We start from the raw sequence: 13024 nt of genomic DNA on the forward strand, positions 1-13024 counted from the left end.
AGGTAAGATTAAAATTAAACTATCAATTTCAAGTAGAAATAAAATAGGATAAATGATTATTCAATCATGACTCCCCGAGATATATTGAAGATACCCCGAATTCTTAATTTTCGACCTTTACACAGCACAGGCCCTTAATGATTGATTCTAATGGAAATTCTGTGTCTGTGATCAAAATATCTGAGGGGTAATAAACTCTAACGAATAATCAACACGTAAATTTTACACAAAATAATGCGGGGTGAGTCTTGGATTTCCGTAAGTATTTGAAGAAAGAAATAAAAGAAAGACATTAAGAATGAGTATTTTGGAAAAAGGAGTGATATTTGAAAATGCTATAATTACTTGTGCCTTTGGCTAGCGTCGTCCAGTTTGGACGTCAACAAATGACACTCGGCGGTGAGTTTCTCCATGAGACTGTTTTGAGAACAGACCATCGCTTCCAGCTCGCTCACCGTCTGAGCTGTGGGACCAACGGGTTGTCAACATTAGACTCGTGTTACTAGCATTAGCATGTGTCGCCGTCATTAATAATTATTGCATATTCATTCAACGATTTTAAGTCCACAGTCGAGGTTACAATTCATCAGAAAATCGTGAAACACAGTCAGGCTCATAGGTATCTAATACAAATTCTTTCCTGGGTTTTCACCACATGTAAATGAAAGTAGCGCAAGTAGCGCAGTCAGACGATCGAGACTAGTGAGTAGTGAATCACTTGCTAGTATATATTTTTTGATTTTATCAAGTCTTTTAAGGATCATAAGAAAAGTCATCTACAATAATTCCGAAAACATATTCTACTGTTAGGCTGATTGTGCTTTTTTGATTTGCATATTTATGAATTGAAAACTTTAAAGATTTTTCTATGACTTTAATTAAAATGTGAGTTGAGAAGTTAACAGAATTTTATTAAATGTTAATATTTTTGGGACCGTTAAATATTTAATAAATTTGATCAATCTGATGGATAAACCTATTGCCATTATATATATTGCCTATTAAGAGTGCAAGAAAAAAATTAAAAAATCTTGCCGGGCAAATAAAACAGAAACAAATAAATATTAGTAAATAAATAAGCAATAAAGGTGGAAATTATCTATGTTATAAAACAATCTTTACCTGTTGAATACAACTCTACATAACGGATTGCTAATATGTATGTATATAATTTCACTGTTGTAAACATTTATAATATTACTTATGTGCGTTCATCATGATAGACGACAATATTTAAATATCTTATTGTAGCATCACATGGAGTCCGGTGTAGCGATGAGACTCCCGATTGCCGTAAACAAATTATGTCATCACGCGACATTCAGTGATAAATATTTGTATGATTCATATTTTAAGATATCCAATCTTTCAGTTAACAATGATTGATTATGCTCAGAATAATCAGACTGAAATAATTTATATTATTTTATTGATTAAAGCCTTCCGCCTATAAAACGTGCAAGAAGTTATTGTCGGTGGTATTGATTAACCGAAGAAGCTAGACAAATTTTTACTCGCAGATGGACTGCTCCATTCAATTACGTTATTTCATAATTTAATTAAAGCGCCGCACTATTTAAAACCTTAAATTCTTCCAAGTGAATTGTTAAACTGTAAAACTTCCATAGAGCATTGTTTCTATCACCAGCCCATATTTTATTATGTATATTCATTTCCTCTGATAACTAAATGAAAACAAAAAATTTATAAAGTGGATTATTATGATTTTCGCAATCATTGTCTTATAGCAAACTCACAGTACTGATAAAAACTAAAGCATTTGGTAACGGAAAACGGTGAAAATGAAAAGTGACCTTTCTATGGAATAATAAGAAATGAATGCTTACCGTGCTTGTTTTCCATGTTCATTATCATGTTAGAGAGTTCTTTCTCTTTGTTGGCTTCTTTGTCTTTATTCGAATTCGGAGAGGCCGGACGCAGGCTTTTCAAATTCATCTGAAAATTAAAAATATTTTCCGTTATTATTTGTATTAAATAATATGCAATCTAATATATAAAAATTAATATTTGTTTGTTTGTTTGTTCGTATTGTATGCGCTGCCATACCGTTCATCCGATTGCGATAAAACTTTGTTAACGTATTGCTGGCACTTCCGCGAAGAGTATAGGCTATATCTTATATATAAAAATGAATGTCTGTCTGTCTGTCTTCCTGTCTGTCCCGTATGCATTCCTATACCATTCATCCGATTGCGATGAAATTTTGGTTAGTGGTTGTATGCACACCCGCAAAGGTTTCTGAATTAGAAAAATCATCATCTTCTTCTTCTTCATCATTCTATTTTCTTTTATTCGTATGGTTCCTATACCATTCATCCGATTGCGACAAAACTTTCGTCAGTTATTGTACGCACACCCGTAAAGGTTTCTAAATTAGAAAAACCATCTTCTTCTACTTCTTCTTCATTATATCTTCTTTTATTTGTATGGTTCCTATACCATTCATCCGATTGCGATGAAGCCTTCGTCAGTTGTTGTGGTAACACCCGCAAAGGTTTCTGAATAAGTACAACCATCTTCTTCTTCTTCTTCTTCATAATTCTATCTTCTTTTATTTGTATGGTCCCTATACCATTTATCCGATTGCGATGAAACTTTCGTTAGTGGTTGTGCCAACACCTGCGAAGGTTTCTGAATTAGTACAACCATCTTCTTTTTCTTCTTCATTATATCTTCTTTTATTCATATGGTTCCTACACTATTCATCCGATTGCGATGAAACTTTCGTCAGTTGTTGTGGTAACACCCGCAAAGGTTTCTGAATTAGTACAACCATCTTCTTCTTTTATTTTATATTCTTCTATTCGTATGCGTTTCTATACCATTCATCCGATTGCAATAAAACTTTCGTCAATAATTGTGCCAAAACCCGCGAAGGTTTCTGGATTAGAATAACCATCTTCTTCTATTCACAATGAAACTTTGGTGAGTTGTTGTGCGCATGCCCACGAAGATTTCTGAATTAGAAAATCATCTTCTTCTTCTATTCGTATGCGTTCCTATACCATTCATCCGATTGCGATGAAACTTTTGTCAGTTGTTGTGCGCACACCTGCGAAGGTTTCTAAATTAGGATTATATAAAATACAACGTTTGTCGTTTGTTTGTTCAATGCAATTTTGATTTTTTTTACTGCATATTAATAACATTAATAACGTTTGCATATTTTGGATTCGATTTTAATGTAGTGGTCTTTTGTTTGACCTTTACTCCTATTAGAATTATTTTCATATTGCCATATTGTATAACACAGATATTTTAATATTAAAAAAATAATTACCTCTTATTATTTTTTAAATATCTAAGATAAATATAACCACGAAGCGACCCTGTACGAAGCCGGGTACTTCAGCTAGTAATATATAAAAATCTTATTACAATTTTAGCAATATTAATGGGAAGCAAAGATTTTGGTAATTTGACAATTTTTTGTAGAATCGTAGGCTTTACAAAAACTTTGTTTCAAATATTTCAAACATTCAATAATTGAGTCACCAAGCTCTGGGCGAATTTTCAATAAAGAATTGTAGGTAGTGTAAGAATTTAGAATGTACGTATGTGCTATATTGATATGTCTACCAGCCTATCGAGGTGCGAGTTTTAAATTCCTCCCTGTTTCGTCAAAAACTCAAAATGAATATCGACTTGAGTCGCCAAACCCCGTCTAGGATAAATAACAGGTTACTAAATCAACTCTACATAGCCGACCAATCAGATGTCGCGATTCAAACCATGATTATTAGCATATGTTTAAATCGCTATACAAACGTCACAACTACTAGCATCAACATCATTGTAAATACACAAAACAGTTTTTCGTGATTTACTCGAAACTCAAAAAAACCTCCAGAGCATGTTTAGCGACTAAGCGACTCAATTAATATATTCATCAAACTAGATTGCCATACTAGTAGTCTAAATAATAATAGACATGATCTGAAACTTGAAAGCAAAACGGTGTACGAAAAACTGACCTCCTTCTCGACGTTGGCGAGTTGATCGATGAGACGAAGATTCTCTCTTCGGGAGTGAACAAGATCAGCGTCGGCCCGGTCCAGCCGCTGCCTCACTGACTGTATCTGATGGCAAATAATTTAACTCAATCACAAATCAATATTCATCTATAATTGGTTACGCATATATGTATTCTAATTAAACTGCTGTGGATTATTGAATGAATGCAAGTGCTCCGGTATGCGATTGTAAATTCTATATTACTGAATTCAATATTTTGTAAATGAGGTATTGTTTCTAAATGATCCATTATTAATGGTACCTATTTTTATTTCTTTATGTTAATTAATATTTTTAGTATTTGAAGGAGGATCAGTCGAGCCAAACTGTAACAAATAATTTTAGACAAAGCAGCTACATTGTCATGTTGAAATCCTATTTCTTGTATGAATATGCATGCAGTGATGTGAAAACTGCTCCTCACTTGTTTTTTGTTATATTATTGAAGTTATACGTCTTTAGGCGCGTTTGGAAAATCAGATCAGAGTGTATTTTTGGCGTGTGACATGTACAACACATAATTTATTTTTTCACATGAAAAAAATCGCACTCGATTGGATTCGAACCACGATTGTTCGGTTATCAGCCGAACGCACTGCCTTTACGCCACAGTATGATAATGCAATCGTGACGATTATACAGTATAATATTATAGTTTATTCCGTTGCCTAGGCAGTGAAGTGAGTTTATTATTATATGTACGAAGAATTGTTCCGTTGCCTAGGAAACGAATTTATTATTGTTGGCCAAAATAAAAATTATATGTGATAAGCTGTCAAAACTAAGCTTAATATTTTTAAGTGTGATAGGTACGTTACTTTTGTTTGGTATTACATATTATTTAGTTTATGTGAAAACTATTTTCTAACTGTTTGAATATTTTTGGTTGATGTGAATTTTGACTAACGCGGTGTGCGATTATTTTATTTTGTTACGCCAAAGAAGTATAACTTCTAACGCGCGTACATAAGTACAGATACCGATTTTTTTATAGAATTTGATAAGCTCCTTCATAATGAATCTAAACTCTTATGTGAAAGGAATTTCGGTAATCGGTAATGTTTGGCTCACTTCAGAGTTGAGTCGGTTGGCATCGTGCTTGGCCTGGCGCTGGTGGCGTTCCAGCATAAGACGGCTGCCAGCTAGCTCTTCTTCCACCGCCGATTTGTCGGCGTGCGACTGCGCAATGTCCGCTTGGAGTGAAGCTATAACCACAATCGCAACAGATATCATATCAATGGAATCACACAAAAAATGCTTAAGAAAATTCAAGTTTCTACTGTGAATTAATACATCAACCTAGCAAAGAAATTGACTACATATTATATCAAAAAAGTTATCGAAATATATGAATGATTATTTTAAAAATAAAGATGAAGAAAAATAGACTTACATTACAAAATCTAAGAAAATACACAATGGTTTTTGAATAATATATTGAATCTGTACAGTGGTCTTTTTCATTTATTTACAAAAAACTTATTTAACATTCACCAATTTTATTCTTGAGCTCCATTTTGAGATCTTCGATTTGCGAATTCTTCTGCACCAGCTCTCTTTTGAGGTCTGTCTCCTCACGCCTCTGCCTCTCTAGCTCCAGCTGCAATGTACCAATGTACCAATGAACCATCCAACATGCAACATTACCATTCAAAGATTCAGAACACATGTCAGTGAACAATATAATTAACTTTTATTTCCACCGCCTCCCTTTACACAGCCAACAGTTAAATAGACAAATATGCGACCTGTAGCTTGGTGGCGGAGTCCCAATGGGTGGTGAGATCGCTGGTCAGCTGCTCTACTTGCGAGCAATACCGCCTCTCCACGGCGCTCCTCTCTTCCATCACTCTTCTGGCCTGTTCTCCCAGTAACTCTCGGACTCGGCTCTGCTGCCTCTCTAATTCTTCCTGCAATGAATACGTCCTCATAAATTCCATCGGGCCTCCTATCACTTTACAATAAAATAATAATATATCAAGTTTCAAATTGTTCACCCTCAGCCTCCTAATTTCCATTTCGAGCTGCGTCTTGTCGTGGCTGGCCTGATAAGCCATGTCAGCCGACCTCTTCATTTTGGTCACCATATCGGAATCCACCTCCTTCTGTCCGTCGAGAGAGTCTTTCAAACGAGAAACTTGAGCTTCCAACGCCGTCTTTTCTCTGCGAGTCAATTAAAAATATCCATAATATAATTCCATCAACAAGTTACCACCCATGCCGTATATTAAATAAAATGCATAAATATACAGTATTATCAAAACATAATTTTAAGGATTTCATCATTCTTCGTCACAAAATTATATGATTAATTTTCATTTTATTTATTATTTTAATTTGACATTGTTCGATATGCCATAAAATTTTAAATGAATATTTTGTGAACAGGAATGAATCTAACCTTTGCAAATTGTCAATCTGGCGTTTGAAACTGTCAAGGGATGGAGAATCTAGAATGCCTTCTGCCACTCTCTTGCGGTATTCGTGGTTATCATCCTGAAATGAAAAATGTAGCAACGTAAGTTCTAATAAATTCTTACAACAGATTTATAACCGTCAACATGATAAAACTATCGTGTGCCAGTGACAAAAGGTGTATACCTGAAATTTCTTCAAAGCGATATTGGCTTGCGTTAGCTGCGCTTCGAGCTCCGATATTTTGGATTCGAACACGATGTTGGGTCCTTCCAAGCGCTTCGAAGGCTTTAATGATGATTTCTTTATCTTCAAAGACGAATACTGGAACATTTTAAAACTACTATTTATATCTAGAAGCATTTAGTTTCTTAACATTGATAGGTATGTTATACAAAATTGACTTATTTAATTTCAAACGACATCGACCAGCTTTTGAGTTAAATTAAAAAGTTTGGCTATTATAAGAAAATTAAAAGTGGCAGTAGCAGTAGTGTTTGCCAGAGCAAATTATTTTTTTTTAGTTGGCAAATTGTAATTGAAACATAGCGTCTTGTTTATAAATAGCCGCCATCATTATTTTTACTCTTCGATAAGATCGACATAGGTACATGTTTCACATATCTGTCATTATTCATCTAAATATAAATATCTGCAATCTGTAAACTTGTGTAAATAATTACGATTCAATTCCATGTTGAGAAAACCATTTGATGATTCCTCTCTCGCCCGATCATTTCAAATTAGCCCGTCTTCATTTTCACTCATCATGACCGCGTATCGTCACAATATGCTACAGTGTAGTCAACATTTTAATACCTACCACCCACTTTTGTATCTCTGTTAGTAGTAAAATTTTATAACCGCCCACCGGTTCCATAGTAATGGTGATTTATAACGTAGGGGAAGTAACTTTATAAAATTTATAAAACAATTTATGTCAGACTTTCGCTAAGTTTGGCAGAATAAATCTTTATAAAACAACTGACTGTAGTTAAATCTATCATTTTATTTATACTTTGCATACATACAGGCATGATGTGTGATGAAATTACATTTTAATTAATGAAATTATTTATGAGACCCCTGAGGCTGATGCTGCGAAACTAAATACTGGATATCTGACTCAATTTTTGTGAGGAACAAACGAAATTCTCCTCTTTCGGAAATATTCAGGCGGTTTCTTTCTTTGGCCACAATAATATGATTAACAGCACTAAAGCCTGATTCCATAAGATATGAAGTAGGTGAAAGGTATCAATAAACTGAATACCATTTTCCACATATTTGGATATAAGACAGGCATTTTTTTTATTTTACCATAGGTTTTCATATCCACCACTATCGAATCTATGTTTACTTTCTTAATCGTATCTAATTTATAACAGTTATTCTTGCAAGTTGTATCAGCATCTTCAATATTTGCAGTAAAAGGATTTTTCATACAGTCATACACCATAAATTTCCAATTTTTTTCGTTTTTCGTTTTTCGTCAATCGTTTTTCCATATCCAATTTAAGGTCGTTGAGGTGGCTACTGAATCTGTAATGTTTTTAAAAATTCTACCGCCCACTATGAAAGCTGGAACGCCTACTAGTGGGCGGTAGGGACTAGGTTGACTACCCCTGTAGCTACACCGATTTGGCAACTTCAAGAATTGGGCATAACAATGCTTGAGGTTTTTGACATATCATCGCTTAAGAAACAACACCGCGGAAGTCAATTAATTAAAATTTTCAGGGGAAACAAAAAAACGTCTCAAAAAATTGAAAATTGATACCTTTTAACTTATTTTTTTTGTGTTTAGTTAAAAAAAAAACATTTTTTCATTAAAAAAGATTTTTTCCATAGAAGGAACACGGTGTAGGATTTTTTTACCTACCGAATGTTATTCAAAACTCAAAACCGCCAAATGGGGACTTACACGGTGTTGTTTCTTAAAAGACGATATGCAGGTTACAATAATGAAGTCAGCTACAGATCAAACGAAGCTATGAGTCCTTTTTTCATCGTCACATTTATATGTTTGGGCTTAATAAAGTAGAGAAGGTTTACTTCAACATCTTCGGTAAGATCAAACTGAAATATTTGGAAAGATGAAAAAGTTACCTTTCCGTCACTTTCAAGACCGGTGCTGTCTCCATCGTTTTCATCGGAATCACTTATGCCTCTGGCAGCACGACCCTCCATCACGCTAGAGATCAAATGATTCTTCTGCTTCTCATGCAGCGACTCATTCTCTGATATAACTTCTTTCACTTTTCCCAGCAAATTGTTGAGCTCATCCTGAACCAAACAATAATTTCATTATTCCATATCGTCTCTGTTCTGGCAGAACACACTAATTGGAGAATACTAGTTTCGAGTAATTTGACTTTGAAGTTTTTAAAATTAAGAAGATTAAAGTAAAAAAAAAAGAAAAATTTTCTTATTTGTTTAGAAAAAAACGAATTAGTGTTTTTTGCCAGAACACATTTTGTCTTTTTCAGCGGTACTGATTACACTAAGTGTTATTTAGTGTTTTCTGCCAGGAGAAAAATGCAGAATATTCTCAAGCCATTGTCATAGTTTTAGGGAAAAATTTTAAGTACGTAAAATCATCTAGGTATTTTTATAAAAAAAATGAGATATATACATACTGCAATAGTATATTCTTATAGAGCGTAGAGATTATAAGTAGGTACATATGTAAATAATGACAAGTAGAAGACATATTAATTAAGGGGGGACATGCTCGTCGAAGGTCAAAATTGAGTTTTTATTGTATTTTCAAACCATGATCCTGGACACTCCTTAAACATTGTAGATAATCTATTTATATAATTTTGAAGTCTTACAGCCTTACAGAAGATACAATAAAAACTCAATTTTGACCTTCGACGAGCATGTCCCCCCTTAAGGGAGTTTCAGAGTAACTATCATTGGTGGAAAAGTAGCATCGTTAGAGTCATCATCATCAGTCTGAATCAATGCACTGCTGGATGAAGCCCAAGCTGATTCCACTTCTCTCTGTCCTGTGCGTTGCGTTGCCACGTACTTCCACAGTACTTAACCATTTCATCGATCCAGCGGCCTCTAGGTCTATTTTGCGGACGTTTTGTGGATCCACTGGATGACTACATTTGTCCATCGGTTGTCCCTTTTTCAAGCTATGTATCCAGCCCATTTCCATCTGTGGTTTTTAGAGAACACTATTACATCGCAAACCCTTGTCTGTTTTCTTATATAATCATTCCGCTTTTTCTCATTTCGCGTTATGCCCAGCATGCACCTCTCTATACCACACTGTGCTACTATAAATTTCTGGGTCTCTCCTTTACTTAGGGTCCATGTTTCACACGCACTTGTGATTACGGGAAGCACACAATGGTTTAACATTTTGCGCTTAAGGCACGGGTCATTTTTGAAGACATTATTCAGACGGTTTTCAGCCCAGCTTCACTAAGAGCCAAGTCTTGGCGAACAATTTCATCGAAAATACATCCACCTACAGACACCTTGTTGTCCCAGAAAACATCAATTGAGTTACTGCATATGGCTCTTGCAGACGAATCATAAAATAAATTGCATCTCTCATAATTATTACGAAAAAGTGTTTCAGCAGTGGCTTAATAGAAAATTAACCATGTGCATGTAGTCAAGTTACGTGGTGATTCGTGAAAGGCATGACCACTTTTACGACTGGAAACATGGCTTTTCTGGTTTCCTATTGCCTCGGGTAGATACATCACAAATGAAACAATTGCGTCTTTCATGTTAGAAGAGTCACGTGAGCTTTGTTAGTAGAAGCACATATTGAATATGTAGTTAATTCGAACACGTTCAAGTTGGGTGTACAGAGGGGTGGAGCCCATACGAGTCACGACCTTCGGCCATGAGGTTCCCATTATGAAGAAGAAGAATGATGCTAACACCAAAGTAACCAATACACTGGCTGGATACAATGGCACCATGCCTATATTCTTGACAATGGCCAGCGTTAAATAATATACAAAGTCATACTGCATCTCTCATATACATACAAAACTAAGATGCTCACACAGTGTAATTGTAGTTCCAAGTTAAGTAGTGAGGAGTTGGATTCACGACTACTTCCGATGCTGCTACCGTGACTTTTCGTGTATTACTTGCTATCGTCTTAGGTAGACGAATTACAAAATAGACCGTGTAGGTATATCATATTGTGCAGGTGAATCAGAGGTGCGCTCGCGGTGCCCATCGAGGATGTGAGGAGTTAGAGCCACGTCGACTCCTTGGCATGGTGCTATATCTTTTCGTGTATACTATCGTCTCAGGTAGACAAATTGTAAAACAAACTTTATATGATTCCGACGAATCCGATGTACGCGCGGGATTCTCATCAAGTACCAAGTTACGGAGGTGAAGATTGGGAGTCACGACCACTTCCCGACCTGGTACCATAACCTTTCGTGTATACTATCATTTCAAGTAGACAAATCACAGAAGAAAGTGTGTCTCTCTGATTATGTATACGGGTTGTTAGGTAACGCACCTGGATTACATGTAAATAATCTTTTTAATATATTTTATACATCAGTGGCTTGTTGTCGATTTTGATTATAAAATTATAAATGTATAAATAAAAGGACTATGATGATTAAAAGCAATATTTATAATTGCTAATCAGGCTCTGTCAATCTCTCAGATCATATTGTTGTAGAATGTAGAGAATATAGACACTAAGTAGCTTGCCAGTATAAGGTGAAAAGCAAAAATCGTTCTGGCAGAAAACACTAACTCAATTAGTTGTTATTTCCAGGCAACATTTCGTAATTTTTCATTTAGTGCGTTTGCAGAAAACTTTTTTTAAGTAAATGTATATTTTATAAAAATTAGTGTGTTTTTCCAGACGGTAAAGTTTGAAATAAGGAACATTTTGGTATAACTAACTCAATATGTCATTTTTTCGAATTAGTATCTTCTGCCAGAACAGTGACGATATTCTCTCTGGATAATATTGTAAGAATTAAAATTGAATGAATACTCTTTTAGTAAAATATACACATTAATGCACTTAAATAGACTCAGAATTTGAAATTCTGCTACTGATATTAAAAATATTACATTACACAAATTATTCTTATGGTTTTTTCACATAGCTATTTCCATTGTAAAACCGTTATCAACATTATGAACTAACGGTTCTCCTTGCTTGTACATATTATGTTACTTACAGAAAGAGTCAAATTCTTCCTTATTATTCACTCTAGTATTCATTACAAACATAATTCCAGTATTCGGGAAACTTTTTAACATAGGTAAGTACCATAGTTTAAAATAATTTAAAAGTAGGTTATTATTATTGTTTAATAGTTTCCATATCCTTAGGTAGTTTCTTATTAGTTCATCATAGAGTAAATAAGAATTCTTTTTGTAGGTATACATATAAGTAACATATTGAAGGCTTGTATTAATTTAATAAACCCTATCTCATAAAACTTGAATAATTGTGTACAAGTCTAAAGTACAACATATCTCATAGAAATAGAAGCATGTTTTTCAATATTGAAAAAAATGTATTAAAATCCAATCAATATTTCAATTCTAATTTTTTTCATAAAATATGAGTCTATTTGAGAAAAGGTGTGGGATAGAACTTATCAAACAAGCAATCGAACATTATAGCCCGTTTACACAATGACCATAATGATAAAATGCAAATGTAAACACGTATTATCGTACATGTTGCATGCCTGCTTGCATCAAAAAAGTTTAGCGGCTTCTGAATTTTCATGTGATAGTTGCAACTTGCATGACAAATACGCATGCGCAGTAGAATGATAGTATTGAACCCGCCGGAAAAAATACGAACTACTCCGCGCAAAGCATTTTGACGTTTACCAATTTTCACAATCTGTCAAACAGCACTATACAATTACAACAACGCGTTTCGCTTGAAGAATGAGATTAACGAGACAGTAAGCACTTCTGCGTGTGAACAGTTATTATCGCGTTAGTTTAATTTACACACTATCGGTGCCAGTAAATCCATGCACGTATACAGACGCTAATAAGCAAGGACAAATTATTTATTTATATAATCTTGATAATAGTGTTACAACTCGACTGGATACAGACTAAAAAACTAAATTTGTCGATTTTAATATTATTTTAACCCAATGCTTACGGGCCGCACAAAATTGTGTTTTTGCTAATTGCTTTTCAAATGCAAATTAACACGTTAATTAAAAAATTAATTAAAAGAGCCCGTAAACATTGGGTTAAAATGGAATTCTACAAATTAAATAGGGACCACCTAAATAGTATTTTGATAGAAGAAAGTGATTTCTTACCCTGCAATAAGAACTCTCCCTTTCGAGTTGTTCAATATATTCTTCTTGTTTTTGTATGAATCCCATGAGATCCGGATCTCCCGTCATATATTTCGCAGGATTGGATTGCTCCGATATCGGTCCCCCGGAAAGAGCTGGATTCGTATCTATATCACATAGACCATTTATTGTATTCACACGATTATCGATATATTTTATTGCTTTACAGATTGGTACCTAATACTATTATTAAAACATTCGGATTACAGTATGACGTATGA

General features: G+C 34.4%; 1 protein-coding gene and 1 long non-coding RNA gene across 3 annotated transcripts in view; one reads left to right on the plus strand and one right to left on the minus strand.

Moving 5' to 3' along the window:
* Nucleotides 1–13024, minus strand: part of LOC147067154 (uncharacterized) — a 30965-nt gene that overhangs the window by 12888 nt on the left and 5053 nt on the right. Inside the window, exons 4-14 of one of the 2 annotated variants that reach the window (XM_085954894.1) lie at nt 12765–12910; nt 8560–8736; nt 6637–6774; nt 6437–6531; nt 6033–6198; nt 5784–5945; nt 5530–5635; nt 5107–5240; nt 3996–4100; nt 1848–1956; nt 346–463 (exon numbers count right to left, since the gene is read on the minus strand). In XM_085954894.1, coding sequence (XP_085811020.1) covers nt 346–463; nt 1848–1956; nt 3996–4100; nt 5107–5240; nt 5530–5635; nt 5784–5945; nt 6033–6198; nt 6437–6531; nt 6637–6774; nt 8560–8736; nt 12765–12910 — 1456 coding nt within the window. The remainder of the gene's footprint in view (nt 1–345; nt 464–1847; nt 1957–3995; nt 4101–5106; nt 5241–5529; nt 5636–5783; nt 5946–6032; nt 6199–6436; nt 6532–6636; nt 6775–8559; nt 8737–12764; nt 12911–13024) is intronic. The other variant, XM_085954895.1, reaches the window with a different exon arrangement.
* LOC147067155 (uncharacterized) overlaps nt 1–13024 on the plus strand; it is a 561518-nt gene that overhangs the window by 8349 nt on the left and 540145 nt on the right. The gene's annotated exons all lie outside the window — the stretch shown is intronic.

Source organism: Rhyacophila brunnea, unplaced genomic scaffold (assembly GCF_057557595.1).
Source record: "Rhyacophila brunnea isolate RB1 unplaced genomic scaffold, BYU_Rbru_1.0 scaffold_4, whole genome shotgun sequence".
NCBI lineage: Eukaryota > Metazoa > Arthropoda > Insecta > Trichoptera > Rhyacophilidae > Rhyacophila > Rhyacophila brunnea.